The following is a 27,910-nucleotide window of genomic DNA, read 5'->3' on the forward strand; positions in this document are numbered from 1 at the left end:
ACCCTACGGAACTTGATGCTGTGATTTCATCAGATTCAAGATCCTAGTGCTCACCTACCGGGGAAAACAGCCCCCAAACCCCTGCCTGGTCACTCTGCCCCCAAACCCCTGCCTGGTCACTCTGCACTTCCACCTGGGCTGGTTGCCTGGCGCTGCCACCTCTATGCTGATGCAGTCTCTCTACTGGTCACAACTTTTCACTGTTCTGTCGCCCCGCTGGTGGAGCGAGCTGCTGTAAGGACTGTAGAGTCGCTACCTATCTTCTGATTGAAGACCCATCTCTTCAGGCTATATCTTAACTGTCCCTCCTAAAGACCTCATCCCCACTACCCCCTGTACAGTTTCTCTACTATAAATTACATTTTAAATTTTTTAAAAAGTACTTCTAGCATTGTATTTTCCAATGGTCATAGCATAGATTACTTTTTCTTTTTTCTTTTTCTTTTTTCTTTTTCTTTTTCTTACTTAGACATGTATTTGTTGTAAGTCGCTTTCACAAAAATGTCAAATGCAGTATGTAACCACTTGTCTTGTGAATTCTCAAGCTCTAAATAAATCTACGATTTATCTACGCTTGTGATGGTTCATGGCATTTATTAGTTAATTAGTTGCAAGTCAAATGGAATTCTAGTTGTATGCATTTGGATAATGGAATGTAAAGATAGATACCACTAGGAAAGATCTCCAGAAAGACTTGGAGGCAGCATGTACAACTGTGACAGTAGGCAATGCACTCTACCGCCATGGCCTCTGTACACACTCAGCCCGCAAGACTCCACTACTGGGAAAAAATACATGTTGAAGCTCATTTAAGGTTTGCCAAACAACATTTGGACAAGTCAGTGAACTACTGGGAGCATGTACTTGGGTCACATGAGACCAAAATGTAATATAACATTAACATTTAATAACCAATGAATGGAGCCATGTACAGAGAGATTCTTCAGATGAACCTGCTACCATCCACCAGGACGCTGAGGATGAGAAGTGGGTGGACCTTCCAGCAGGACAACGATCCAAAAATCTACTTGTTGGAATGGCCCTGTCAATCACCTGACTTAAACCCAATTGAACATTTGTGGAAGCATCTGAAGATCCAGATTCACAAGATTTAAAAACAATCTGTGTAGAGGAATGGGCCAAAATCACACCTGAATACTGCGGGTCGATTAGTTACTTACTTACAGAAAGCGCCTTGAAGCTGTCGTTACAAACAAAGGCTTCTCCAAGTATTGAATTATTTTCAGTTAATGTGTTCAATACTTTTTTCCTGTTTCATTACACTTTATTACACACAACTTTATGTTTAGATTTTTTGTCTGGATTGTTTGAGCTAATGCCAAAGTCTGGTGCCAATTTCACTTGAATAGTCTCAGTGGAAATACATTTACTGGACAAAATGTTGATGTGTTCATACTTATTTCCCCCCACTGTATCTATCTCTGTGACAGTCCATACAACTTGTGAGAGAAACGCCAAATAGCCTACATTCCATGAGCAGTGCATGTACATGCCCAGTAGAGGGCAGTAATGTTTTGATATTTCGTAAATGACAAGACGTCATCGAACGTCCACTCCGCTGCCACGTCATTCTGCTGCCCCGTCACCGCATAAACAGACAAGATGGCCGCCTCCGTCCGGGAGAAGCAGGCAGGTTTGTCAATGCTTTCGTTTATTCATTTTTCACCCTAGTCAGGATGTCGTATGAGTGTGGAATGAAGACATTTTCACTATATGTTGTATAATTATCTTGTCTTTGACCCTAGATAGTTGTCGATTTGAAAAGGACACACCAAACCCCGTAAACTGCCACATATCATGCCTACGAGAACATGCAAACCGCTGACGATAGCTAGCTAGTTTGACCACCGCTAGTAAACTACCACTATATTGTTGCCAGGTTGAATTCAGCTATATCCTAGAGATTAATTTAGTTGTCATGCCGATACAATCTAGAAATGTTTGCTTATCACCCACTACTTTCACGTGAGATGCCGTGCAGCAGAGACACCTGTCACGTCCTGCTAAGTTAGCTGAGTACTGTACTTCACCAGAACCACCTAGTGAACTAATAATGCTGTCAAACAACTCAAGTAATATTTGGATACGGTAATCAAGCATGGTGCATGTTACTGTCGTCGGCAAGATGAGGGTGGGGTACTACTAGAATGTCTAATACTGGGTTGCTTCCTCCCTGTTCGGATTTGGTGCATCTTTGGTTCGTTTGTTGTGGTTCCACACTGAATTTAATTCTAACTGTATTGAGTTAGTGAGTTATACTTTCAAAATGAGCTGCAAGGAGTCTGTTTACATTCAACTGAACCCAATACTAACGGTTGTGTCTGAACACATCTGTATATTTTAAGCATGACAGATGGACATGGTAGTTCCCAGTAGAAGTCAGGCTACAGTATTATGCTGCACATCAGTTGAGGCTGGTGGAGGTAGAACAGGGTAATTGTAATGCATGGACCCATCCGTCCTCTGATTACTACCTCCACCAGCCTCCACTGCTGTACATTAATTTAGCAGGGCTGTCATGGTGAAGTCAAGTGTCCCCCCACTCTGTGTCCACCAGCTGCCCTGAAGCGCATGCTGAACTTCAACGCTCCTCCTTTGAAGAACACTGCTGCTGAGCCAGTATGGAAGGTACACGTCCTTCAGAGAGATCATTAGAATAGATCTGACTCACATTCACTTGTGTCATTGTTTCAATGTTTGCTTACAGTGTAACAAAGATGTGTGTGTTCTTATGAATGTAGGCTAAGAAATCAATTGGACTTAAATGTCAAATGTGATGCAGGCTCGGGTTCATTCAAGATTAGATTGTTGATAGCATGCTAGCCTGAGACCTAACTGTAATGCAGGTTTCTGTGTGATTGTGTTGATACATTTTCTGTGTGTGTGTGTGTGTGTGTGTGTTCAGGTGTTGATATACGACAGGTTTGGCCAGGACATCATATCACCTCTCCTGGCTGTGAAGGAGCTCAGGGACATGGGCATCACACTCCACTTGTGAGTGACGCACCGCGCATCAGGACACAGCGACCAATAGATGGCTTAATCTTCCCACGCCTGTAGTCTAGAACCTTCCATCTCCAGAGGGAGGCAAGATTTAGAAGGAACAACACTCTCGTAATCATACATCAGTACTGATAAGACTGTAGAAATGTTTGACCCTTGACCTGTCAGTAACCCATCTCCCCGTCAATCATATCACTGATAGTAAAGAAACCATAGGAGCATGTTAGCACAAACAAACCACAACTATGGTTGGGGACTCAGGCTAGGAATGTGAGTCAACAGTAAATGAAGCAGCCTGTCGATAAATCCATACCATCACTAGGTGGACTGGGGTGATGACTCAGATCAATAGAAGACAACATTGAGAACAGCCCGGAATCAACCTCTTATCTGACTTCTTATCTGACTTGTTATCTGACAGGCTGCTGCATTCAGATCGAGACCCCATCCCAGACGTGCCTGCCATCTACTTTGTCATGCCCACAGAGGAGAACATAGACCGTATATGCCAAGTAAGCATCTCTCTCTCTCTCTCCTATCCTCACGCATCACCGGATCTCAATGAACTTTAACTTGAGGCGAACTGAAGCTGCACATCAAAACAGCTCATGGAATAATTGGTGACCACCTGTACATCAATACTCAGATTCATCCCAGTACAAATACAATACATTCAAATACTTGATATTGCTGTACAGCGAATAAAAAAAGCATTCAACTTGTATGGACTAATGAGTTTTTGGTTTCCTCTCGTCCTCCGTTGTGTTCCAGGACCTCCGTAACCAGCTGTACGAGTCCTACTACCTGAACTTCATCTCGGCCATCTCCAGGAGTAAGCTAGAGGACATCGCCAGCGCTGCTCTGGCCGCTAACGCTGTCAACCAGGTCACCAAGGTAACAACCACCAGTACTGTACTGGTTACTAAGATAACAACAACCAGTACTGTATTCAACAGAATTTGAAACATGCAAAAACGTTTTACAAAAAAAACACATCACATCATACACAAAACAAATAGTGAAACATCATACTATAAACACAATAAACAATAAACGTATACACACACACACACACACCTACATACACACATACATATGCACGTACCTCTGTGGAGGTAAGATGGATGTGTTTGTCGTTCCATGCGTTACCATGAGCCCATCCTCCGATTTCTACCTCCACCAGCCTCCCCGCTGACTTACTGGTATACCTCCCAGTCATCTCCTGTCCTAACGCACCACACCGCATGACAACACTCAGGTCTCACCTGAACCCCAGCCCAACCCAACCCACAACCCCACCCACAGCCCGTACCCCTCAGACACCACTGTAGATCTGAGAGAACTGGACCATTTAAGTGTTCTGAACCCCAGGGCCCCAGTAGTTCAACACTTTTAATCTGGGTCAGAATGACCCCGTACGTCAATACTGATCCAGATTAAACGTTTTGAACAGCCGGGCCCAGAGCCCCAGTAGTTTGTGATCCAGGATCAGATCAAAAACATTATCTGGGTCATTGTGATCTAGGTTAAAGGTTTTGAAATACTAGGCCAATACCAGACCGACCCATAGCCCGTACCCAGAGGCACTCCTGTAGACCTCAGAGAGCAGGACCGGTTTCAGTAGAATGGAGGATGCTCCATTTCCCTTCTGAGAGGCAATCCTCTCAGTTCCAGGAAGGGGAAGGGCAGGGGGTTTGTGATTCAGAAAATATCTCCCAACATGTGCAGAGTATGTACCTGACATCCTAACACTATGGTGTTCTGTCCTGCTAGGTGTTTGACCAGTAACATCCTAACTGCCAGACGTCCTGACACTATGGTCATCTGTCCTCCAGACGTCCTAACACTATGGTGTTCTGTCCTCCAGACATCCTAACACTATGGTCTTCTGTCCTCCAGACATCCTAACACTATGGTGTTCTGTCCTCCAGACATCCTAACACTATGGTGTTCTGTCCTCCAGACATCCTAACACTATGGTCTTCTGTCCTCCAGACGTCCTAACACTATGGTGTTCTGTCCTCCAGACATCCTAACACTATGGTGTTCTGTCCTCCAGACATCCTAACACTATGGTCTTCTGTCCTCCAGACATCGTAACACTATGGTGTTCTGTCCTCCAGACATCCTAACACTATGGTCTTCTGTCCTCCAGACATCCTAACACTATGGTGTTCTGTCCTCCAGACATCCTAACACTATGGTGTTCTGTCCTCCAGACATCCTAACACTATGGTCTTCTGTCCTCCAGACATCCTAACACTATGGTGTTCTGTCCTCCAGACATCCTAACACTATGGTGTTCTGTCCTCCAGACATCCTAACACTATGGTGTTCTGTCCTCCAGACATCCTAACACTATGGTGTTCTGTCCTCCAGACATCCTAACACTATGGTCTTCTGTCCTCCAGACGTCCTAACACTATGGTGTTCTGTCCTCCAGGTGTTTGACCAGTATTTGAACTTCATCACTCTTGAAGATGACATGTTCATCCTCTGCAACCAAAACAAGGAGCTCATCTCCTACCATGGTGAGTAGCCTAGAGTACATGTAATGGTTTTAACTCAAAAGGATTACGGTTAGATATTCTATTATTGTTAACACCATTTTCTACATTCAGATCTATTATTGTCAGAATGCAAACCAATCTCTGACTCTCAAATGCCTCTCAAAGTCATTTAAAGCATGAAACTGTCTTTGTCTCTCCTGAGAATATTTATGTTCAATCTGTTTTGGTTTTCTTTCCTGTTTTCCATCTCCTCAGCGATTAACAAACCAGACATCATGGACACAGACATGGAAGCCATCATGGACACGATAGTCGACAGCCTCTTCTGCTTCTTTGTCACTCTGGGTGAGTTCTAGAACACTCCCAGTCTCTCTTCTACTCATTTCCACTGTCTACACTGGCAGGCCTGTTACAATGTTTCTTTATCATTTGAAAAGAAACTGTTGGATTCTGTTGTTTTGAATGTTTTTATTTATTGTGGTTGTAGTATCGTCTGTATCCGCTAGGTGGCAGTGTTACTATTACTATCACCCACTAAAGTGCTACCAATAGTAGAGATGGACACCATTTGAAAGAATAGAAGTTCCCACACAGTGACTGTCTCTGGGACTCATGGAATAACCCCGTCATCCACGTGAGCCAGTGGAGGTAGAAATCGGAGGACAGTCTCATTGTAATACCATTCCTGATTCCATTCCACGCATTACAATGAGCCCGTCCTCCGGTTTCTGCCTCCACTGATGTGAGCCCTCTAACTAACCTAGTGTCTATGGGGCAGTCAGTTTAACCCAGGTGAAGAAACAGGAGGCCCCTCACACTGTGCAGTGTACCTCCACACAGCCTCTTATTTCTTCATCTAGATTCCCCTGGCCAAGCACTGGTTCTCTGAAGACATTAGGATGTGCGTATTACCCATCCACGTCAGTTTTAGAATCAGAATTTGTATTTATTTATTTGTTTTATAAATTGTTTATTGCCAAGTACAGGAAATTGACTTGGTGAGGTTGGTGGATAGGACATAAAACAAAAAAGATGTAAGCAAACAAGACAATGGCAGTTTAACCCGGGGAGGGCGGGGGGGGGGGGGTTAGAACCCCCCTCCACATCGTCCCCATTGGTATTCAGCCTCTGCTCTGGTCGTCCCTGTCCCGCCGCCAGCTGACGTGTCCCGTGTGTCCTCCTAGGTGCCGTCCCCATCATCCGCTGCCCCAGAGGGAACGCCGCAGAGATGGTGGCCGTGGTGAGCATCTGACACAATCTAATACTCTTTACCTGTCCTCCTCCAGCCTCCCTGGCATCCGTCCTACCCTAACCCTGCCTCGCCTGGGCTCCTCTGACGCCCCTGTGTGCTCGCCGTCAGGCCAGTCACAAGGCTCTTCTGCTGGGTCCTAGAGCCCCACCCCCCCCCTGCATGGATAAACATAGAAAATAAGCATAGGGATGGTCTAAGCATGGGCTCTTATACCTATCCGTTTCCTTTTCCATCTGTGTGTGTGGGAGAGTGCATCAGTGCATACTACAGAATAAGTGTGCGTCGTTTGTGAGAAGAGAGAGCTGGGGGCGAGAGTACAGTGGCCCGACATGGACTTCAAAGAGAATTGATTTTCTCTCAAATACTTTGGCCGTTCGATTGTGCCCGTGTGGCCCACCAGGTGGGCGGGGCTTGGGACTCGTCCCATCTCCTTGGGACCCGTTCCATTGGTCCCGTCGCGCCAGGTGAACCACTGTAGGCCGGGTTATTAAGTATTCGAAAGAGAAAAAGAGAATCCTATTTGAACCCGGGTCGGGATGAGGTGAGTACCCGTCTCCACAGGGCATGGTGGAGAAAAGGGAAATGAGTAATTTGATGAGCCACCCCCACCCCTCCCTCCCCCCCCTCCTCCTCCTCTCTCCATCCTGACAGTGTTGGCAGGTAGACTCTGTACCCAGAGCAGGGAGAGGAATGTTGATGTGGTGTGGCCTGCAAGCTGATCCAGCAGGGCCCTTTAATGGATGTGTGCAGCGCCGTGAGGCAGACAAGACCTGTCTTTGTTCACCATACTGTACCAGTGTGACCGGGCGGACGAGTCTAGACTCCCTGGCCTTTACCTACACAGAGGACACTAGCACTAGACACTAGCACAGGCAGGCACCAGGGAACAACACACCGCCTCTGAGCACAGGTGTGGAGGCTGGCGGAGGTAGAAGTCGGAGGACAGGCTTGTTGTGATGCGTGGAATGGAATAAGGAATGGTATCAAACAAGCGTGTGTGATGTGTGATGTGTGTGTGTGTGTGTGTGTGTGTGTGTGTGTGTGTGTGTGTATATGTGTGTATGTGTGTTGAGAGAATGCATTGGGAACGTGGGTTTGATACCATTCCTTATTCCAATCCATGCTCGTCCTCCGATTTCTACCTCCACCAGCCTCCCCTGTCATCCACATACAGTAGGAGACAATCAACGGCTATATTCTGCTACCCACGGTGGCATACTGTTCAGAACACACGGCTTGTATGTTGTTTCATACTAACACCGTACGCTAACGTGGATGTTAGAACGCGGCCAACATATAGCATAGTCACCAACTGTACGTCAGAGACCCTACTGGCTGTGGTCATAAGAGGCTAGGTCTAACACACCGTCTCTCTGCAGAAACTGGACAAGAAGCTCCGGGAGAACCTGCGAGACGCCAGGAACAGTCTGTTCACTGGAGACAACATGGCCGCCGGGCAGTTCAGGTGGGTCAGAGACAGTAGCGGTTCTAGGATGTTTTAAATGGGGTGGCAAAGGATTTCTCGGGCAGCGGGGGGGGGGGGGGGGGCCTAAAACATATACCATCATTCAAGTTTTAACAATCCGATGCCCTTACCGAACACTCACCAAACACTTTATTAGGAACACCTGTACACCTTCTCATTCATTCAGGTGGTGTGGGGAATGTTTTCTTGGCACCCTCTTAATACCAATCAATCATCGCTTGAATGCCACAGCCTATTTGAGTATTGTTGCTGACCATGTGCATCCCTTCATGGCCACAATGTCCCCATCTTCTAATGGCTACTTCCAGCATGATAATGCACCATGTCACACAGCAAAAGTCGTCTCAAACTGGTTCCATGAACATGACAATGACTTCAGTGTTCTTCAGTGGCCTTCCCAGTCACCGGATCTGAATCCAATAGAACACCTCTGGGATGTGGTAGAACGGGAGATTCACAGCTTGAAAGTGCACCTGAAAAATCTGGAATTGCGTGATGCAATCTCCCGTTCTCATGGACCAGAATCTCAAAGTAATGTTTCCAACATCTTGTGGTATCAATGCCACGAGGAATTGCAGCTGTTTTGAGAGCAAAGGGAGGCCCTACCCAGTATTAGTATAGTGTTCCTAATAAAGTGTTCGGTGAGTGTGTGTATATAATATATACATTCCAAACAGACCACATGGTGAACATAATACCCAAAGTAATACAGCCTAGCTTGGAAAATACAATGGTGGAAAAAAAGAAGGTGCTCAACTAGTATGCCTGGGATACTAAGGCTATGACAATAAAAATGACAGTACTTTGATGACTGCACATCCCTGGTTAATGTGATCACTCTATAACCTCTGCACTACAGATGTTTACATTACTACCTTTGCACATACTGTATATTGCATATGTCTCCTGATATAACTTATTTTTATACTTTTGTCACATTAGATACTGTACATAAACTACCTCACTGTACTAGCTACCTAACTGTACATAGCTCAACTGTACATAGCTCAACTGTATATAGCCCATAACTGTATACCTCTAAACTAAACTGATGTTTACAATACTACCTCTGCACATACTGTATATTGCATAGTTACCTATCACTACCATTCATGTTCTATTTACATCATGCCCTTATATCACTATTTGCACTTTTGGTGGATGCTTAACTACATTTCATTGTATAGTACTCGTACTCTGCGATGACAATAAAGTTTATTCTAATGTAATCTATCTAGGATGATGTGACTTGAAATAGGCTCTCACCATCTGGAACACTGGGTCTCAGTGTGGTGGGAGTCTGTGTCGTGAGAACGTTTTTAAAAGCACTACATGGCCGCCCCATCCTCTGTTCCACTATTTCCTCCATCTGAAGAGGAGCCCTCCTCCTGTCCTCCTGAAGGCCTGAGCGGTGAGATGGAAGTCCTCAGTGATGGATCTAGAGGAGACAGCCAAGCCTCCCCCGGGACCCTCTCCTTGGACCTAGTTCAATCCTCCTTTTGTTTCAGTCGAGGAGCGCAGAGAGGGAGAGAGGCCAAAGGGAAACTCTGGGCCGATTAATCATCCTCTAATTTCTTCTCCTCTCTCTCTCCCTCCCTCTTTCTTTCTCCCCCCCCCCCCCCCCTCTCTCTCTCTCCATCTTCATCTCTCTCTCTTTCCCTGCAGCTTCCAGAGGCCTCTGTTTGTCCTGGCTGATCGTAACCTGGACCTGGCCACCCCCCTCCATCACACATGGACCTACCAGGCTCTCATCCATGACGTACTGGTAAGACGGTGCTCCTGGTCACCCAGGGAGACAGCTGTATAAGACGGTGCTCCTGGTCACCCAGGGAGACAGCTGTATAAGACAGTGCCCCTGGTCACCCAGGGAGACAGCTGTATAAGACAGTGCTCCTGGTCACCCAGGGAGCTGATCTGTCATCATAGAAGTAGAGTGAATAGAACGGACGTGCCCCTTCTGAAGTCAACCGTCTCCTTCTAGACAGGTCCCCCAGGAGGAGCCTGCGCTGTCACACACCCACCTGCTTGTTGTGATGTCTATAACAGACATAGAAGGACGTCAACGTTCAACATCAGTAGGAGTTATTCGATGCTCATTTCTCCACCACCACCCACCACCACTTCTAATTCGAGAAGTAGAACTGATGTGTGCTTTCTTTACAAATGACCAGTTCAGTTTTGTCATACATACAGTACAAACATTAGCGATTCAAGCAAGTCTATGCCGCCTACTGTGAGTTGAGTTTCTCAACTGTAAATTGTATTGTACCACCAGGACGGTGTGACTTTTCATGGAAATTAAAGACGTTTTTTTTCTCTTGGGAATGTTTTTTCTGAGTTTCCGCAACGACTGTATGTGTAAGATGAAGAACCTGAGTACTGTGGTATGTGCTCCATTGCTCCAGGGTTCCATCCGTGGCCAGAGGTTGTAAATATCAGGGGGGGGACCGTTTTCCAGCATCCCTCCCTGAATTATTTGTGGCGTACTGTAGTCCACGGGAAGGCTGGTGGAGGTAGAAATCAGAGGACGGGGCCCATTGTCGAGCGCGGTATGGCATGAGGAGTGGTATCAAACAGTTATGCTCGTTCCATTTGGCGTTTCATTTGATGCAACAAGCCCGTCTTCTACCTCAGCCACGATTCAGATGACACTGCATGTGCGCTGCGGTGGTGTTATGATAACAACATTAATTATTGTAAATATATTGCTGTCGACCTGTTTCCAAATATTGCAAGTACTTTGTTTTAGCTGTGATATTTATGACAACGGTTGTTATTATGCTCGGAGGGTATTATGATGTAAGTAGATATCAACGTTGATCCCCGAGGTATTTATGGATGAGACGAGTCTTTTTCCAATGTTGTGGGCAGGAGTATTTCCAGAATATTCTGCCAGCCGCCACTGACCTTCCTCTTCCTGTCTCTCCCTACGCTGTGTAGAAACTGACACAATGATTTATAGACGTTTTTATGTCTTTATTTTCTGCTACAAAAACAATTTAACTACCTTGTGTAGAAGTTATTATGATTATCAGATGGTTCTCAGATCTCTCCCCCCCCTCTCTCTCCCTCTCTCTCTCTCTCTCTCTCTCTCTCTCTCTGTGTGTCTCCCTCCCTCTCTCTGTGTGTCTCTCTCTCTCTCTCTCTCTCTCTCTCTCTCTCTCTCTCTCTCTCTCTCTCTCTCTCCCCCCCTCCAGGACTTCCACCTGAACAGGGTGAGTATGGAGGAGTCTGTGGGAGCCGAGGCGTCGCCTGCAGGCGCCAGACCAAAGAAGAAGAACAAGAAGAGCTATGACCTCACCGGTGCAGACAGGTTCTGGCAGAAACACAAGGGCAGGTGAGTTAAAAACCCTCACCTCAGAACCCACTGCCTAAACAGTGACATGCTAAAGCTATGTATTGAGAAGTAGCCTTTGATTTTAGCTTCATAATATAATAGTAATTATCTGAAGAAATATTGATGAATATCAAATATAGCAACCGTATATGTCAAGCTGACAGAGTTGTGTTGTGTGTTCCAGCATGTATTGAGTTCTGTGATTGGCTGACAGTGTTGTGTTGGGTGTTCCAGCATGTATTGAGTTCTGTGATTGGCTGACAGTGTTGTGTTGGGTGTTCCAGCCTGTATTGAGTTCTGTGATTGGCTGACAGTGTTGCGTTGTGGTTTCCAGCCCATTCCCAGAGGTAGCGGAGTCGGTCCAGGAGGAGTTGGACACGTACCGAGCGCAGGAGGACGAGGTCAAGCGCCTCAAGAGCATCATGGTGAGACGCACAGAGACGGCTGAGCAGAGCAAAACATACCTGACAACTCTGAACACTCGACAGCAAGATTATTATCGTAGCTTGATTTTTAACAAAGGTTCTGAGGAAAAAAAGGCTCTATTATTATTACCAGAGTTTTTGGTCTGAAAATGCATACTTCCAGAAAATCCCTTCCAGTCCTTCCAACTTAATCCTGCCTCTCTCTCTCTCTTTCTCTCTCTCTCTCTCTGTCCTCCCCAGGGACTAGAAGGAGAGGATGAGGGCGCCATTAGCATGCTGTCAGACAACACCGCCAAACTCACCTCCGCTGTCAGGTGAGCAGAAATGGGAGTTCCGTTCCGTGCAGTACGATGAACCTCCGTCCTCCTTCTGCTAGCCTCCACTTCTTTCTGCAGTAGATGAAGGCCTCCCTGTCTCTCCACTCCTACAGTTCCCTCCCCGAGCTGCTGGAGAAGAAGAGGCTGATAGACCTCCACACTAACGTAGCCACCGCCGTCCTGGACCACATCAAGGTTAGCATACAACGTTATACAACTTCATTACCATTATCACCTTACACCAGTGTTTCCCAAACTGTGGGGCGCGCCCCCCCTAGTGGGGCGCGGGGGTACTGCAGGGGGGGCGCAGAAATGATATGGGAGGGAAAAAATGCACACACAAGAGCTGTAAACAAACACTGCTTGCTTAAGGTTACCATCAGGGGTGTTGTGGGCGTTGGATGATTTTACAATAAAAATGAGAACCTGAATGGAGCGCAGGCCATAAACTGTAACAAAGAGGCAGCGAGGGGGCGCGAGCCCAGGGGGGCTCCATTCACGTCATTGACGCGCGCTCTCCCTCCCCATCATTCCAGCTATCTAGCAGCAACAACAACAATGGATAAGTTTATGAAAGAGCCAGAAGCTAAACGAAAAGCGAAGGAGCCCATGACAAACGTCCCAAAGCCAAAGTCAAGAAAGTATGACGATACATACCTCTCCCTGGGCTTCACGTCTAATGTGGTCGGTGCGGAGGACCACACTGTGTGTCCTCTGTCTCAAAACTTTAGCGGCAGATAGCATGAAGCCTAGCAAGTTGAAACGTCACTTGGAGACCACACACCCGACTGATGTGAAGAAGCCCCTCGATTTCTTCAAGAGAAAACTCCAAGAATACCGTGGTCAGCAGAGCCGTTTCGTTAAAACAGCATCTGTTATGTCTAATGCTCAACTTGCCTCCTACAAAGTGGCATATCGTATCGCCCAGTCTAAAAAACCACACACCATCGCTGAGGAGTTAATACTCCCTGCTGCGATAGATATGGTTTCACATATGATAGATGAGGCAACAGCCCAAAAACTCAAAGCTATCCCCCTGTCAAAAAACACTATTGCGAGACGCATCAATGACATCTCAGAAGACATGAAAGAGCAGCTTGTTGAGAAAATAAAAGACCAACGCTTTGCGCTCCAGGTAGACGAGGCCACAGATAGTAACAAGGACTGTCTGTTAATAGCGTATGTCAGATACATTGATGCGGAGGGTTTGAGCGAGGATTTGCTATTTTGCAACTATGTCCCAAACAGAGCAACAGCTGATGAACTGTTCAAAATCATAGACAAATACCTGAGTGAAGCCGATCTGAAATGGGAGGACTGTGTGGGGATATGCACCGACGGTGCCCAGGCCATGGCAGGAAAACGGGGAGGGCTCCAGACGCTCATCAAGCGCGTTGCACCGAAAGCAGTGTGGACTCACTGCGTAATACACAGGGAGGCACTCGCGTCAAAGCAGCTGAGTCCAGAGTTGAATGACGTTTTGTCTGATGTTATCACCACCGTCAATGACATAAAAACAAGACCACTGAAAGCTCGCATTTTTTCCGCTTTGTGCGAGGAGATGGGCTCCAAGCACACAGCCGTGCTATTTCACAGCGAGTCGCGTTGGCTCTCTCGCGGAAAGGTGCTGTCCAGGGTGCTATCGCTGAAAGATGAGATCCGAATCTTCTTGGAGGAGGAAGGGAACGAACTTGCCAGCAAGTTTAATGATGAAGACTTCCTCATGAAATTGGCCTACCTAAGCGACATGTTTGAGAAGCTCAATGAATTGAATCTACAGTTGCAGGGCAACAACACACACCTTCCACATCTGGCAGACAGGATACAATCTTTCACACGGAAACTGGACATGTGGGGCAGGAGACTTGAACAGGGGGACATCGACTCATTTGGGAATCTGAAGGCATTCATCGAGACCAATGAGCTGCAGAGCACAGTGGTTCCATGTATGAGAGAGCACATCTCAGCCCTGAAACAAAGCTTCCAGAAATACTTCTCTGTGGATGACAGTGCCAAATACGACTGGATTAGAGATCCATTTGTTGCACCACCACCTGCCATGTTCAGCACTGCGGAAGAGGAACAGTACATCGACATGACTTCAGAGTTTTGTCTCAAAAAAGTGGCAGTCTCAAAACAACAACCCCGCTTTGAGAAGATTTGCAAGGCAAAGCAAGCACACACAAGTCATTGATCGTAATTGTGATAGGAATGTGTAGAGTAAGAATAGTGATGCAGTAGAAATTAGTTAATGTTGATATGTTGAATATTTCAGTGGCACAGGATAATTTGCACTTATGTTCCTTTTCAACCCATAATAAAATATAAAACTATAGTTGGATATATGTGTCTTGTTATTATTAGAAGAGAAAATGTAATGTTTTTACAACTTTATACAATTAATTATATCAATCTAGGTGGGGACCGGTTTAGGGAAGGCTCGAAAATATTTCCAATTACCCAAGGGGGGCCTGATTGAAAAAGTTTGGGAACCGCTGCCTTACACCAATACGTAGTGTTATCATAACTATAACTGTTGGAGATGAAGAGTTTGGTAGACCTTCACAGTTATTTAGTCACCACCTTCATGGACCACATCTGGTGGAGAAACAACCTCATTCTCATTGTTTAGAATACCAGTAAGCCATGTCATGCACCCGATTCCCAACATCTTTTTCTTTATTATTATGACATCGTCAAGTTATAGACTACAACAGTTTTCCGAATACATTTTGATAGTCAGTTATCTCTATCCCCCCACCCCTCTCTCCACCCCCCTCCCCTCCACCACCAACTATCAGAATAATACAGGCATGTAACACAGACAGGTATAGCAAGTGCAGCATCCCTATTTAGCCAAAATATCTTTTAAGTCAGAAATCCAATGCGTCCACATTAAAATTGTGTTTGGTCGTGCATCATAGATTCTTGCTGATGATAGTTCCAGGTACGAAATGTCCAAAAAGCCAAAAAGCCGAAGCCAGTGAGTTTTTGAAATATGAGGAGGTTTGGACTTAACTGTCATCTTCTTTGCTACAGTCAGACCTGTCAGTCAGACCTGCCAGACAGACGGGTTTTTTCCGTGAGGGAAAGGTGGGAATCGTCATTTAGAAGACGTACAGCAGGAGCCATTGGCAATTGTACTCCTGTTAGTTCTGCAAGGGTATTAATAACCTTCCCCCAAAATAAATAATAAAAACTCCTGGATACTCCCATACAACATGTAGAAAAGAGCCAACGGTTCCCGGGCAGCGATATGAGCAACATGGGTCAGGTACCAAGCCTGTTCCCAAATGTTGCTATTTCATCTGATCTGGCATGTCTTGTCTTGAAACATACACCGCAAGCACTTGTTATATTTGAGGGTAGTCGGAGCGTGAGATGATCTGACTTGACTGTGTTGTTGTAGCAGTCGTCTTTGTCTTCCAGTCACGGCAGCTTGAGACATTCCTCTCACCGACGTGTCCCTGTCCTTCCCTCCCCAGAGCCGTAAACTGGACGTGTACTTTGAGTACGAGGAAAAGCTGATGAGCAAGTCAACTCTGGACAAGTCCTTACTGGACATCATCAGTGACCCAGACGGTAGGTCAACAGTGGAGTTGAACTGGGCCAAGCCCAGAGGAAAAAGCAGATGTTTAGATGAGCTTGTTGTGGATGTGATGGTTGGGTGTGCTGAACTAGTTGTTTTGTTTGATTTCCAGCGGGAACCCCAGAGGACAAGATGAGACTCTTCCTGATCTTCTACATCACAGCTCTGCAACCACCTTCAGAGGTGGGAGACCCCACCCCCCCCCCCACACACACACACACACTGCATCCCTAATCAACCCCTAGGCCCCACTGTAGACATTAGAGGGTTGGGTAGCATAGGCACCATGGTGAAAACAACAACTAGTCTTTCAGAGTCATAGCTGACCTCTGAACCCTAGCAGCAGAAGATGCACTGCATCAGGGTCCTGCAACATCTGGTGTCTGACGGAACTCTAAAGGCAGCTGAGAAGCCACCAGTCCCCTCGAGACAGCGGTTGCGGTCTCCCTGGACACCCCTACCACGGTGACACACACCCAGATATTTGGCTGCCGCATAGGATCTCATTGTTTGGACTACCAGTAAGCCATGTCATTCACCCAATTCCCAACATTTCACATTTCATCTGATCGGATATTCAAACCAGCTTGTCTCCGAGCGCGTTCAAAAGGCCTTATTGTTCCATATGACAGATATGAGATGTGCAGCGCAGCGTCCAGGAACATCGATATGGCTTTGATGCCGGGGCCAGCTGCTATTACTCTCTGGACTGCAATAATACAAGCTTGTTCTTCTTAAGCATTTCTGAAGGCTCCTCTGTATGGATGCTGTATCCAGTGCCTCTCCCTCTCCCTCTCCCTCTCCCTCCCCCCCCCCCCCCCGGGCTTTAAGTGGGCTTTGAGTCCTTGAGTCCCATCCATTCCCCCTCCCCCTGACCCCCCAACCCAGAATGACTGGACTTCCAGTCCCACCGGTCCTTCTGTGACGCAGGCTGGAACTAGGGGGGGATGCCGGGGGCTGTGATGTGTATGACCCCGACAACTGGCGCTCGTCCCAAGCCACGCGTCACTCACCAACTCTTTACTAACCGCACTTCACCACGGAGGACTGAAGTCATTCCAACGGCGAGAAGCCGCTGGGTTGTGGCTGGGTTCCTCTGGCTCGCGGAGGACTTGGATTATTACACCGGGGGAACAGACAGTCCTCGTTTTCTAAATAATTGTTGTCCTGGAGGAGGCGGACCACTGGCCACCTTAGTTGTACCAGCCAATTCACCGCGGTCTGAAGTGTCGCGGTACTGACGCTGCCCGGGAACAACAAATCAACTGTCCTACAGGAGGTTTGGCTGAAGACCCTAAGGCCTGCCAAAGCTGCCATGACTGGATATGTCAGTTCTGTCTCTTCTGGGTCTATGCAGGTTGAGTTCTACCTCAGTCCTGGCTACAGCCGGGGTTCTGGCTCGGTCCCCAGCTTAAGTTCCCGCTGGTTTCTGTGGAACTGTAGCCGGTCGGATCCGCCTGTCCCTGACCTATCACGTTTGATCAACGGCCTTTCTAATAGGCCTTCTCCTACGCTCGGTCGGAAGGCTGACAAGCTGAAGTCAAGCAGGAAATCTGCTTTTGGATCTTTGTGGTATTGCTCCTTTCATCCGTCATTGCTTTACCCTGGGATTACCCTCACTCTTTCTCACTCGCTCCCTCAACGGCAGCCACCGGCACGTCAGTCCGCCTTCTGACTGATGTGTAGTCAAAATGGCCGCCGCACGATGTAAACACATGATGTAGTCGTACTCGCTCTCAGCTGTCATCGCCAGGGTTCTGAGAATGATGAGATAAGCATCTATCTGGCCACACTGAGAGACTTTGTTCGGAAAACGACCGGTTTGTTCCATTCCGTGCTGCTTCCAGACGCACAGTCATACTCAGGTTGTAGAGGCTTTGGAAATCGGGAGAGGTTCTCGGTCCCTTCAAAGAACACACGACTAGACGTCTAGTACCTGCTGTACGATCGCTGTGTCTCACCAGTGTCCTGTGCCCTCCGTAAAGGAATGGGACAGTGACACCCTATACGGCCAAATGTTTGGATTTGAAATCAAACTATTTGCTACGAGGGTGAAAGTAGAAATTCTCCAGCTTTTATTTGACGGTATTTGTGTACATAAAGTATCGGTTTCACCGTTCAGAAATGATCTACTTTTCTCTATGATGGCGGTGTCTCACCAGTGGATGTCTTGTGTTGCAGGCTGACGTGGAGCAATACAAGAAGGCTCTCCTGGATACTGGATGTGACCTGTCACCCCTCAACTACATAAAGCAGTGGAAGTGAGTAGTCTCAAGGTTATCTAAAGTGACTTACAACAAGTACACTTGTCTAAAGTAAGTGAGTCATCTATACATCATCGTCATACATCATCATCAACAGATTCATATCATATTACAGTTCAAAACTACCTAAAGCAGTGGAAGGAAGTTGGCACAAGCAGTCACATCATCATATCGTAGTTCACACTGCACAAGCAAATGTCGAAATAGATAGTCACAAACACTTATTTGATTAATAATCATATAATGTTTTCAGGACAAACAAGTCATTCTGTATTTATGATGTTTTCCCAGGGCTTTTACAAAGATGGCCGCCACGCCAGCTAATTACGGGAACAGCGGAGTGAAACCGATGGGGTAAGAGAGGCTTTGTCCACAATTGACCCCCCGAGCTTTGTCATAGGCGTTGTCTCAACCACATACCCCTCTGGGACCAGGCTATGACACTAGCTAGTTCTAGGAGTTGGCTACTTAAGCACAAAGAGATTTAGCTCCTGATCTCCATCCTAAACCTGCCCCCCTCACCTCCCTCCCTCCCTCCCTCCCTCCCTCAGTCTCTTCTCCAGAGTGATGAACTCAGGCTCTCAGTTCGTCATGGAGGGAGTCAAACACCTGGTGCTCAAGCAGCATGTGAGTAGTTCACCACATAGTCCTGTGTGTCGTGATGGAAATCCACAATCTAATCCTTTGTAGAAGAGGTTTTTTGAGGGGGTGGAGGGAGGGGGGGAACCTTCGCAAACAGCCTTTGATTGATTATTTGTCTTGTCTTCTTCTACCACATGTGTTCGGGCAAGTAATGTCTGATTATTTGTCTTGTCTTCCTTACCAGATGTGTTCTCAGTGATGTCTGACAGAGAGCTAAGTTTGAAAGTCTTTCTGTTTCAGAACCTGCCAGTGACGCGCATCCTGGACAACCTGATGGAGATGAAATCTAACCCAGTGAGTCCTCTGTGTGTCTGTCTGCTTCCCCCTTCCCTCTCGCTCTCTCTCTCTCTCTCTCTCTCTCTCTCTCTCTCTCTCTCTCTCTCTCTCTCTCTCTCTCTCTCTCTCTCTCTCTGCGTACGTGCAGCATGTCTGTGAGGGAGCCATGTGCTGATGGATGGACAAGTTCAGGAAGTGTTCCAGTGTTCCTCTTCATATCAGCTGACCCGGGATTGCCTTTGGTTACGCTTGATTTGTTTTGCCCATACACCAGGTGGATGGAGAGGTGGATGAATTGCAGTCCAATGGTTCCATTTGTAGAGATACTGTGTATAAACAGTTGCCTCGCGCTACGCAACCTAAAATGGAAGAGCAAAAAAAAACAACTGCTATTTTGACTCTCGACTGAATGAAAACAAGAGACTGGGGACAGAATAGCACAGACAGACTTCTGGCTGTTTGATTTCTCCAGTAAGGCAGCTGCCCTAGCTAGCTAAGCTGCTTAGTGAATACCTGGCTGGCCACCGCAGCAGCAGCAGCAGTGGTGGTGTGTGTAATACAGCAGGGATTCCAGAGGGCTTCTGCTAACAGGGGGCACTCAGCAGTCAGCCCTGGGATTAAGAACCAGGAGGGAGGGGGGAGGGGGGGGGGGTACACTGCACTACCTGCAGAAGATGTGGGCACAGCCTACTACCTGTGTAGCAGTGGAGGCTGGTGGAGGTAGAAATTAGAGGACAGGCTCATTGTAATGCGTGTTCCTTCCCAGTCCAATCCATGCCTTATAATGAGCCCCGTCCTCTGATTCCGACCTCCACCAGCGTTCCCTGCATGGTATTCCTAGGACTTCTATTACCTGGCTAAAGAGGAACGGGGTAGCTGTAGCTAGCTACGTAGAGGGTCAGAGTGTTGTCGTAAACACTAGTCCTGGGTGGTGGTCAAATGTTTCTGCCAGCCAGTGTGTGGGGAAGGTGGGTGGGCGTACAGGCGTACGGGCAGCCATGGGGATTCTCATGCCCCGGTTGGAGGACAGAGGCTGGGGATGGGGTTGGGTTACACCCCGGCACACTGGGCTCTCTCCTCCTAGGTCCTCAGCAGCTGTTAGCCCTGTACGGTGAAGGTGAAGGTGTAAACCTGCTCTGTTCCCCCTCTCCTGTCTGCTAACGCCCATGGACGTAGGGGTTCCTCCAGGCCTAGCGGGGCTCCTCCAGGCCTAGCGGGGCTCCTCCAGGCCTAGCGGGGCTCCTCCAGGGGTAGCGGGGCTCCTCCAGGGGTAGCGGGGTTCCTCCAGGGGTAGTGGGGTTCCTCCAGGGGTAGCGGGGTTCCTCCAGGGGTAGTGGGGTTCCTCCAGGGGTAGTGGGGCTCCTCCAGGGGTAGTGGGGTTCCTCCAGGGGTAGTGGGGTTCCTCCAGGGGTAGCGGGGTTCCTCCAGGGGTAGTGGGGTTCCTCCAGGGGTAGTGGGGTTCCTCCAGGGGTAGTGGGGTTCCTCCAGGGGTAGTGGGGTTCCTCCAGGGGTAGTGGGGTTCCTCCAGGGGTAGTGGGGTTCCTCCAGGGGTAGTGGGGCTCCTCCAGGCCTAGCGGGGCTCCTCCAGGCCTAGCGGGGCTCCTCCAGGCCTAGCGGGGCTCCTCCAGGGGTAGCGGGGCTCCTCCAGGGGTAGCGGGGTTCCTCCAGGGGTAGTCAAGTCATCTACTGTCATGTACTCCGGACCAGCTACCTCGACACAGAAATGAATCAGCTGCTGGTTTTATCTGTGATGAGCATCTCTCAAAGGTAGAGCAGCAACCACGTTTCGTATTCCGTTCATCATTCCATTCCGTGCGTTACAATGAGCCCGTCATCCGAATTCTACCTCGGTCAGCCTCCCCTGATCTTATTACTGTCTGGTTAGATGCCTGGCCCCCCCTCCCCAGCCCGCCCCCCCCCCCCTCCCAACACTGAGGTGGACATAACAATATTATCATTTTCTCAGCTCCTGGAGTTTCAGATCCCTGTACAATACTGCTGTTGTACTAAGAGCTGAGATGTAGAGAGAGACGGAGAGAGAAAGGCGGAGGTAGAGAGAGACACCTCAGTCCCCCCACCCCATTGGACGGTCCTCTAGGACAGGTGTAGCATTAGGTGGGGGGGGTTGTTTTGAACACAATACCTTGCCCTCTCCCAGGCTTAAACAGTGTGCTGAGGTCTGACACCAGAACCTGCGCTGGGCTTTCCTTCTGGGCCCGAAAGCTGATAGCACAAAAATCTGGAGCATTTAGGCTTCTTTACAGAGCACAGGGGCTCCTCTTTCAGCAGTGTGACTCTGAAGTATTCACTCCTGCCGTGAAGTATGTGAGCTGGACACTCCGCTGCCAGGAGAGAATACAGCCTGCGGGGAGAAGGGAAGAGAATGGAGGAGTGGGGGGGAGGAAAAGAGGGAGGAGAGGGAGGAGAGGGAGGAGAGGGGTAGAGTTGGCCTAGGAGTGTATATGGTCCGTAGAAAGGAGAGAGGTAGATTTGAGAAGAGACGGGTAAAGGGGGGGGGGGGGGGGGGTAGATTTGGCCCAAGTATGTATGGTACATAGCAGAGAGAAGTGATAGTTGTAGGAAGGGGGAGTGGAGGGCGGGGGGTGGAAAGAGAGAGAGAGAGAGAGAGAGACTTGGCTTCCAGTGGACAGAGGATGGATGAGCAGGGTGAAGCGCCAAGTAGACTTCTGAGTATGAACGAGGAGCCTCTGTTGAAAGCCATTAGGTGTCATCTGAATGGAGCCAGGACTGACTCAGTCTGAGTCCTCCTATTGGTCGAATCTGTCTCTCAGGACCCGACTCCTCAGGAGCGGTCCGCTCAGGAATGGGATGATGTCGATGGCATTCTGGAGCCATCTCTGGAACCGTCGCGCTGCGCGTTATGATGAGACTGTTGAATCATATCCTTTACATTTTAAATGTTTGGCATTTAGCAGACGCCTTATTCCAAAGCGACTTAAAATCAATACATTTGACTAATTAAGTGAATCGTCAATTGACCAGTCGTAGCAGGAAAAGTAATCTAGCTCAGGCCAGCGGCTATTGGCAGTCGTCGTGCTACAAGAAGATGTATCTTTTTTTTCCCTTTTTACTTTTTTTTATTTATTAATAGTAGACACTGGAGACACAGTGCAGAGGGGTAGTAGGGGTCTCTGGAGACAGTTCAGGGGGGGTAATAGATGTTTCTGGAGACAGTGCAGGGGGGTTGTCGATGTCTCTGGAGACACAGTGCAGGGGGGTACCGTATTTTCCGGACTAAGTCGCGTTTTTTTTCATAGTTTTACATTGCCGTCTACAGCCGCCAGAGGGCGCTCTGGGCTTGTCACAACTATATGCTGCTCCTATACCACTGAAGAATTATCTGAAACATTAACGGTAGCTTGGTGAACTTGTTTACTGGTAACTTGCTTGTTGGACTCGCTGGCTTGCTTGTTGGACTCGCTGGCTTGTTATGTTAATTTAGCCTATTCAGCCTCCCAGGTATGTTCTTTATGCTATTGTGTAGCTGAATAACTGTGGCTTGTTATGTTAATTTAGCCTATTCAGCCTGTTGTTCTGTGTGGTATTGTGTAGTTGAATAACTTGCTTTTCCAGATTAAATGTCTGTTCTTGGTCTTGGATTTTGTGAAATACATTTCTAAATAAATGCGACTTATAGTCCAGTGCGATTTATATGTGTTTTTTTCTTCATGACGCATTTCTTAGTGGTGCGACTTATACTCCGGAAAATACGGTAATAGATGTCTCATTGATGGGGTCCCTAGGACGTTAAACACTGGCTCTGTGAGAGCTGTTGACACGTGTCATCAGACTGGCTGGAGCTCAACCGTCGTTCAAATGGGATCTCCAGTCATGTTGATGTGATTTCATTAATGTGTTGTTAACACAGAATAAATGTGTTATAAAGGTGTAATAGATGTGTTAGAAATGTGTTTTCTGACCTGCAGGAGACGGATGACTACAGATACTTTGATCCCAAGATGTTGCGTGGCAGTGAGAGGTGAGACTTTACTTCTCTAATTAGATTAGATTCAGGGCGCTTAGGTGGCGTAGCGGGTTAAGCGTTGACCATGTAACTGCAGGGTCCCCGGTTCGATTCTGGCTGGGGACATATCCTGCATGTCATTCCTCCTCTCTCTCTCACCCATCCTTCCTGTCTAAATCTCTACTATATCTGTCAATTAAATGAAAAATATGAGTGGGACTGCCCCACTCAGAAAAAATAACAGTTTTAATTAGATTAGATTCAACCTTTTGGTCATTGCACAGAGTACAAAATGTCTTTTTTTGCTCTACGAACACCTAGGACACGCAGTACTATTAAAGCCAGGAAGCGGCCAAACGCATTATATAACTCTTGTACTAGTTTTTAATCAAATCATATTGTAAAATAATCAAATCACATTATTGACAGTTGGAAACCCCACTTTGTAAAACAATGTTCTGTAAGCCAAGAAAGGCATAGATTTTTTTTTACAAAACAACACTTTTACCATGTGGCAAAAATGCTTTCGTATTCAATGATCTCACCGCAAGCCTGTCTGGGTTAGGCCTTTATTTCCAGTGCAGTGTAAAAGTCCCTTCTCCTTGACCAGAGGATTACTAAGTGCTGACTCATGGAGACTGTCATACTGTTAAAGGATGTGTGCTGATGTCTTCCTCTTCTGTCCTCACAGTTCCATCCCAAGGAACAAGAACCCCTTCCAGGAGGTAAGTCCTGGCCCACACACATGGACAGCTACTACAAAGAGACAGACGCTACAAACAAACAAAGACACAGAGGGACACACACACACACACACTGGCCTATCATGCCCTGGTCTGTGCCATAGTTCTTCTACCCTAGCCTGACTGTGTGAGAGGCTGTAAGCAGCCTGGCCTCCACAAGAGGTAGCATTAATGCTAACACTACAGCTCTACTCTGCTGGCCTTATAGCATAGTCACTGGTAGCATTAATGCTACTGCTATAATCTTTTCCCTAACATGGCCTCAACCTGACACACACACAAACACCTTAGACCAGTGGTCTTCAACCGGGGGTCCGCAGAGGTACTGCAGGGGGTCCGCCAATTTTTGTCATAATAATTGACATTTTTCACCCAAATAATCAGTGAGAATTAAAAAATATAACAAATGATATTGAGTAAAGTACAAGCATTAATAGGCAATAATAAGCTACTTTTGACAAAAACTATTTACAAAATAAATGATGCCCATGATTCTAGAGTCTCACATAACGTCAGCTGAAAAAAACAAAAAAACACACCTGTCTAGCAAGCTAGGTGTTGGCTAAAACGCTGCAATTCGGTCTTCATTGCGAAATTAACGTTAATAAATAACTAGCATAACGTTACTCATTTAGTTAGTTTGATAATAACAAACCCGCCTCTTTGCTTCTCTATGCGCCGCTATAACGCGCTCCTTTACCATTCCGAGGTCAGATGGCTTTCCCGTGGATCAGTATTGGCGCGCGTCTTTGAATTACGCACAGCTATCCACGAGATTCTGCTACCGCGCGGAGCTGGCTGCGCATTTTAATGCATTTCCGCGGATTCCGCGGTGCTCTCGCCTGACGTGAAATGCGCAATTGTTGATCACTTGGAGGCACTCGAAAGTCAATTTGAGAAGTACTTTTCTGAGACTAAGTCTTGGAGAAAGCACAAGACATGGATACGGTTTCCATGCAAAGACAATGCATCCGACGCCTAAACCTGACAGCCGCTGAGGAAGATCAGCTGATCGACCTAACCACAGACAGTACACACAATAATGTGTACGAGTCACAGCCTCTCACCCAGTTCTCGATGAGCCTCTTGCCTTTTGCAACAACTTATCTTTGTGAAAGTGGATTCTCCTCCCTCACCTACCTGAAGAGCAAATACCGTTCCAGACAGCAGTCTGAGGATGACATGATGCTCTGCCTGACAACCTCCATCTCCCCCAGAATAGACAAGCTGTCTACCACCAACCAGGGCCAGTCATCTCATAGGGCTTTCACACAGGCAAAGAACCGTGCCGGTTCGCGTTCGCGTTCGCGTTCGGAAACCTCTGAACCTTGGTGCTGTCTGGCGAACGAGCCCGCGTTCATACCAGTGTAACCTGAACCATCCGCGTCATCAACGCTGGGTGATGAAGGGGCGGGATAAACAAAACAATTCACAACTAGATGGCAGCTACTTCACTGGAAAAGAGGATAATATCTTCCACTACTACAGTATCTGAAATAAACACAATTTTCTGTGAAACAAAACAAAAGACACTTTCTATATGCGTTCTTTTACTAATCAGCTGCTCCATTACTGGAATAGAAATGGCTTCCGAAATTCGCGTTCGCGCATGTCCGCGCGCGTGTGCGTGTGCGTGTGTGTGTTTGCTGAGCATGTGAGGAAGATAGAGAGAATAATGACACTTTTGATATTGTTTTTGATCACTAATGATTAGATTTAGATTAGATTACATTTTGTCTACTTCCTCCTTGCTGGTCTCTGCAGCCTAGAATAGGACACACCCACTGACGACGTGACTGTTCTACGTTTTGGTTCGCGCTTGAGAACCACTATTTTTTGGTGCCCGCTGCGAACCAACTTTTCAGGTTCCGAACCAATTGAGCTTCGGTCTGAACGCGCAGGCCGGTTCCAGACTTTTCTTTGCCGGTGTGAAAGCCCTATCTCTGAGGTAGGCATACCTGGCTTCCTGAAGCTAAAGGTTTAATTGTTGAAAAATAATAATAATAATAGAAAATATAAGCCTCATCAACAACAACAACAACAACAATAATAACCAATCATAATAATGCATGAACGTTTTATCAATCATAAACACATATAGGCTAATAACCCAGTATATAAAGGTTAATACGGTGAAAGAAAAGGTGAATGAAGTAAATATAAAAGTTATTATAGGCTTTAAAATGTGAGACATTTAAATATATATATTACATGTGGGGGTCCCTGTTCTGTTTGTTTCTCGTCCAAGGGGTCCTTGGGTTGAAAAAGGTTGAAGACCCCTGCCTTAGACTGCCAGAGTCATGAGTCATGATGAGGCCCCTCTCACAATCACCAGCACAGGGAGAAGAAAGCAGGGACTGTTTTTAAATGGCTGGTTGGCTGGCTGGATGGCTGCCTGGTTGGCTGGCTGGATGGCTGCCTGGTTGGCTGGCTGGTCGTCTCCAATGAGAGCTATAGCACTACAAATCTAGGGTGTCTCTATGTTATTAAAAATATGATTTTAAGATGCTGAAACTGAGTTGTTCCCCAAGTCAAGCAAAACTAAATCTATTTTAAGACAGTTGCCAGTATGTGATGCTGTAGATTGCCAGATTCAGATTCAATTTAATTGTCATTGACAGAGTACAAGTACAAAGACTACGAAACGCAGTTCGGGCATCTAACCAGATATATGTACAGTGCCAGTATGTGATATATTTACATATGTGTAGATTGCCAGTATGTGATTCTGTAATTCCAATGAGCCTGTCCTCTGATTTCCACCTCCACCAGCCTCTACTTGTCTATACCGTGTCTATTCTCTGTTGCAGGCCATAGTCTTTGTGGTCGGAGGGGGCAATTACATAGAATATCAAAACCTGGTGGATTACACAAAGGTAACTTTCGATGACTGATATTCTCTACTCACCAAAAATATCACTCTTCGTGTCTTCAGGCTGAACATATATCTTAATGTGTGGATTTGTATCACCTCACAGGCTAAGCCAGGGAAGAAGGTGCTGTATGGATGCAGCGAACTCTTCAATGCAGGACAGTTCATCAAACAGGTTTGTTCTGCTTAAATTACTTCTTTTTTTGTCGATATGTGTTAGCATTTACTTAGTGTTACGACCCCCTAGAATGGTCTAGGGAATAGGGGGGGTAACAATTAAATAAACCGGGGGGACAAGAATCAGAGGAGAAGGGAAATATAAAATAAACCAGATTTATTGTACAAAGGTAACATAAAGGTTTCCATGAAACACTTTAACTAAAATCTACTCTATAAAAAGAAGAGCGATATTAACCTACAATGTTAATAATAAAGAATAAAGTATCTAACTGGCCAAGTGGTAGACAACTACCAGAGATCAAATACAAATAAAACTAAATTGACACAAGCATAAGATTAACAAACACAATCTACAAAGCTACACAATACAAAACTACAGCTGTACTAACGAAAGCAACTCGGGAGTTGTAGTCTGGCCCACTGGCACCAACTGAGTGTCTCTCCCAGGCTTTTATCCTCCCTCCACCCTTGATTGAGGATTGAGCACAGGTGTGCCCAATCAGGCCGTCACCACGGCAATTGGCAGGAGGAAGGACAATCACCTGGGAGAGAACACAAGAAACAAACAAAACACACAGGACCCCACACTACAGACGTAACACTTAGCCATAAACAGTATGATGGAATGAAGAGATATCATGGGATTGTTGTGTGCAGTTTTAATCATATTTGGGCGGTTTCCTTGACAGGTCTGGGAAAGGTCTGGGAAACCAGCAGATAGAGAGAGAGATGGTTTGAGTGTTTATTCTGACTTTGTTTTCACTGTGTTCACAGCTTTCCTCCCTCGGTCAAAAGTGAAAAGCAAGAAAACATGAACATTTCTCCTGGATTCCATTCCTCCTGAAGACTCCCAACTCAAGACGACCCCCCCCCTAATGATCCTCTAGTCTAGGCCCTGACTCTATGATATTCCATGTGTTTTATAATAATGTGTACTATACTACTATAATGTTTGTTTCATTAACAAATTTGGTTTACACTCACAACAATAAAGTTTAACAGTCTTAA

At 46.7% G+C, this 27,910-nt stretch overlaps 1 protein-coding gene across 2 annotated transcripts; it reads left to right on the plus strand.

Moving 5' to 3' along the window:
* Positions 1–1,623: 1,623 nt before the first annotated feature.
* scfd1 (sec1 family domain containing 1) lies at positions 1,624–27,889 on the plus strand (the record flags this gene model as incomplete). Of its 2 annotated transcripts, none has more annotated exons than XM_080550545.1 (25): positions 1,624–1,654; positions 2,579–2,649; positions 2,927–3,015; positions 3,446–3,536; positions 3,796–3,918; positions 5,468–5,555; positions 5,790–5,879; positions 6,719–6,774; positions 8,166–8,251; positions 9,938–10,037; positions 11,470–11,609; positions 11,944–12,034; positions 12,275–12,348; positions 12,465–12,546; positions 15,837–15,933; positions 16,053–16,123; positions 18,122–18,201; positions 18,496–18,558; positions 18,756–18,831; positions 19,087–19,140; positions 23,070–23,122; positions 23,799–23,832; positions 26,661–26,726; positions 26,829–26,897; positions 27,677–27,889. In XM_080550545.1, the coding sequence occupies 25 exons, from the start codon at positions 1,624–1,626 to the stop codon at positions 27,698–27,700; spliced, it is 1,899 nt and encodes a 632-aa protein (XP_080406671.1). In that variant the 3' UTR covers positions 27,701–27,889. The 2 variants fall into 2 exon arrangements, with proteins under 2 accessions (XP_080406671.1, XP_080406672.1); XM_080550546.1 differs by having other exon boundaries at positions 23,073–23,122.
* Between the last annotated feature and the right edge of the window lie 21 nt (positions 27,890–27,910).

The sequence above is a fragment of the Nansenia antarctica genome, assembly GCF_963989245.1.
Source record: "Nansenia antarctica genome assembly, chromosome: 1".
Classification (NCBI taxonomy): Eukaryota; Metazoa; Chordata; class Actinopteri; order Argentiniformes; family Microstomatidae; genus Nansenia; species Nansenia antarctica.